This window comes from Spinacia oleracea, chromosome 3 (genome assembly GCF_020520425.1).
Source record: "Spinacia oleracea cultivar Varoflay chromosome 3, BTI_SOV_V1, whole genome shotgun sequence".
Classification (NCBI taxonomy): Eukaryota; Viridiplantae; Streptophyta; class Magnoliopsida; order Caryophyllales; family Amaranthaceae; genus Spinacia; species Spinacia oleracea.
Window position 1 is genome coordinate 147069255 of NC_079489.1, and position 3564 is coordinate 147072818.

The 3564-nt window shown below is 33.8% G+C and overlaps 1 protein-coding gene across 3 annotated transcripts; it reads left to right on the forward strand.

Moving 5' to 3' along the window:
* The first annotated feature begins 246 nt into the window (after window positions 1-246).
* LOC130469702 (uncharacterized) lies at window positions 247-3074 on the forward strand. Of its 3 annotated transcripts, XR_008930060.1 has the most exons (5): window positions 247-307; window positions 1219-1349; window positions 1434-1478; window positions 1590-1687; window positions 2089-3074. XR_008930060.1 is itself a non-coding variant. In XM_056839133.1 (4 exons), the coding sequence occupies exons 1-4, from the start codon at window positions 1145-1147 to the stop codon at window positions 2374-2376; spliced, it is 636 nt and encodes a 211-aa protein (XP_056695111.1). In that variant the 5' UTR covers window positions 314-1144; the 3' UTR covers window positions 2377-3066. The 3 variants fall into 3 exon arrangements, 2 of the variants coding, with proteins under 2 accessions (XP_056695111.1, XP_056695110.1); XM_056839133.1 differs by lacking the exon at window positions 247-307 and having other exon boundaries at window positions 314-1349; window positions 2089-3066; XM_056839132.1 differs by lacking the exon at window positions 247-307 and having other exon boundaries at window positions 314-1478; window positions 2089-2984.
* The last annotated feature ends 490 nt before the right edge of the window (window positions 3075-3564 follow it).

Sequence of the window (3564 nt, forward strand, 5' to 3'; positions counted from 1 at the left end):
TGGATATCATTTGATGGATATTAGTAAATTCTTGATTTAATTTGCTTTGAATTTGTTAGATTTTATTAACACTAAAATGAGCTATTGACTATCCTTTCATTGCGGGTTTGTTAGATTTTATTAACAATTGAGCTATTGACTATCCATGTGAAGTGTTTAGATTTCTGGGTATTTAGTGTTGAAATTTGGTGCAGGATGGTTTCTTAGTGCATACTTCCTTGGAGGATATAGTGAGGATGGTCGAGGGATGAATGGTTCGAATAAGGCAGTAGCTGCTACTGCTAAATTTGGGGCCTTGGGTATACCGGTAAGTCCGTTTTTTACCTATGTGATTTTGTTAGAATATTTGTGATGAGTCTTGAACCTATTTGTTCTGATATAGCATTGTTGGTGTAGGTGTTAGGTGTTGGTGTTAGGTGGCCATATTTGTTCTAACTCATTTAGATTTTTTCCTTGAAATTTTGAATTGCTCATGGATTGAAAGTTTTATCGTTTCTGCAAATTCTTAAAGTTAATCTTTTCTAAAATCTATTTTTTTGTAAAATTAATCAGATGTATTTAGTAAAAGTTGAATTTTTATCTCAAATTTAAATGTTTCGGTGATTGCATTTAATCATTGTCTTTAATTTTTCTTTCAAATTATTCATTTTTCTATATTTTTCCATTTTTGTTTACTTGGCCGAAGAGGAAATACTTAGATAAGCTTTTGTTGTACCTCATTCATTTTCTATAAAATTACTCCGTATTTGTGAAATTGAATTCCAAATTTGCATACTTGGTTCAGAATTGTTAATTAGGTTTTACAATTTCACTGTTCAATTCCTTAATCAGTTATTAGAGTCTGATTATTGAAAGTTTGAAATATGTTTAATAAACTTTGTTTGATGAAATTGAATTACTGATCTTTGAAATATGTTTAATAAACTTTGTTTGATGAAATTGAATTACTGATCCTCTATTGTAACAAAATCACATAGCAAAGATATACATCCTCTATTTGTTGGAAGGTAAAAGCGTTTTTACAAGTCACACATTGTGTTGCTCCTTTTTTCATAAAGTACTTAGCTGCCTGACTAACTATTTTTAGAATCTTTGGTAATTGTGTAACCTGCATGGAGTGTGATTTTTTAGTATCTGCGATTCTATGGAGACAATGATTTTCCTTCTCTTTTCTGAAGTGGTTTGCTGTCACATAACTTTTTTGTCTTATTATTTCAGCGTAGGATTAATTGTTCTTGGTGCATTCATTGCTGGTGCCCGAGATCTGTCTTTTGATGCTTACGGTTATGGAATTGTATTTCTGGCCAATATTACTACGGCTATATGCCTTGCAACTATTGCTCGAATTGGTGATACATCATTGTTCTCATTCATTTGCCTTATATTCTGTATGATTTCTTATATTAATGCTTATATAACCATTTTTCTCCCAGGAAAGTTCAGTGGCCTTAATAGTTTTGAACTTATGTGGTGTAATGGTGAGATTGCAGATCTGTTACAAAAAAATGCACTTAAGACTCACTACCTTACTACACAATGTATCAGTTCTTTACTTATGGTACCTTTTTCTCTATATTTTTTTATATTAGGTATTCTTTGTGGACCAATATTGCTGTTTTGGACTTATGTGAGAGGTGACATGGATCTCACCTTCAACTTTCCGTACTTGCTATCACCTGATTTTCTGGTACTTCATAATCCCTTGATTTTTCTGATGCTCATAATTTTGACATGCTTCACTGGCGGTCTAGGGGGGGCCTACCTGGGCCTCATCCCGCCCCATTCCGAGTAGTAATTGTTTCTCTTAAACATAGAATACAAAGACCATGTAGCTGAGTTGGTTTTGTTCTAAGCAATAAGTTGTACATCTTTCCGAGCACCATTGAGTCTTCTAAACCTCATGCTTGGGATTGGCTGCAAACATAGACAACTCTTCCTACTCGAAAATTCTCTGAAATGTAGTTATCTGCTCTTTTTAGTTGAGCTAAAATTCTCTGAAATGTCAAGCTATCATTTTGTTAATTTTTTAGGTTTTTTTTTTTTTTCCAGTTGTTAGCTTTTTGAATAACGTTTCATCTATAATTGCAGTTTGTAGCTCACATGCCTTGGCGTCAAATGACATACAAGTTTTTGAAAACCATTATTGACGATCTCTTTGCCTTTGTAATCAAGATGCCCACACTTCACCGGCTTTTAGTTTTCCGTGATGGTAATACTAATTTAACACTCCTGAACATCTTCGTTTTGCTTGATTATTTAAGTTGCACCCCCTTGAAACAAAATTTGGGAGTTCTTGAATTCTTGATCATTTATTCTTGGAGGGAAAAATTGGAAAACAACACACTTTCTGATTTTCAAAGCCAGAGAATGTTCTAAAACCTGTTTGCAAGCTCAAAATGTTTACATGGCTATTGTTTCAAGATAAAATTAAAACTTCTACTTCCCCTTTAACTTTCTACAAGATTTGTTCAAACTATTATAGTTTTGTTTGTTTTTCTAAACCTTAGCAATCAAATTGAGTCAGATGGAGTAGTATTACAGCATTGGAGATGATGATTGTGATTGTATTGTGTTTATGGTTGATTTTAACTTGCTTCGGTTTCTACAGATTTCATATTTTTTGTATATGTTTATCAAAGATGGAAATACCCAGTTGACAAAAAGCGGATGAATGAGTTCGGTTTTGGTGGTGAGGACGACAGTCAGTCTTCCGAGGCCATTGAAGGGACAAAGAAGGGATTTTAACTTCCATATTTTGAATTACTCAATATTACAAATTTGCCTCTCATCAGAACAGGCTAGCTGATTTCTTTGAACGCCAATATAACCACATTTATATACTTAGTTTTGTTGGGTTCAGTTTTATGACAGATGTGCTGAAATTAAGGCTTTAACTCTTTAAGCCTCATAGTTCATATTTTAATCATCCTTTATCTTTTGGTGATTGCAGAGTGTTCATCTTAAAGTCGCATAATTATTGCTGCGTGTGACTCTTCTGTGTTACAACTTCAATTTTGCCGTGTGTATTGATTTATTTTCCGGTGGATTAAGTTGATTTCAGATCTGTAAGCTGTTGTAATTAGGGTTTTCCATTGTTGGATAGGGCATATCAAGGATTTTGAAGCAGAAGAGGTGTTGGCAGGTGCAATGTTTCCGTTAGTGTTCAAATGGTTCGTTCACAATTGTTGGACATTTCACACTTGTTAAACATTTTCCATTTTTGAATTCGATTTGTTAGAACAATTGCGAACATTTTCCACTTTCAGTGATGTAGTTTTGATTTTTCGTTGTGATATATTAGTTGTAAAAACTCAATTTTAAGTTTTTTTTAATAATTTTGCACGCATCGTGGCGGGTTGAAGGACGTCCAACTTTAAGCTTTTATATAATCACGCACGCATCGCGTGCATATAAGACTAGTAAGGAACATATGGGAACTGCCAAAAAATTTGGCTGGAATTGGGACCCGCCAAAATACAAGTACCTTCTGATTGGGTGAAAATTTTCGTTCCCATGCAACCAGAATTTTCTGGTTTTGGACGAAATTCACATGGTTTCAAGTGG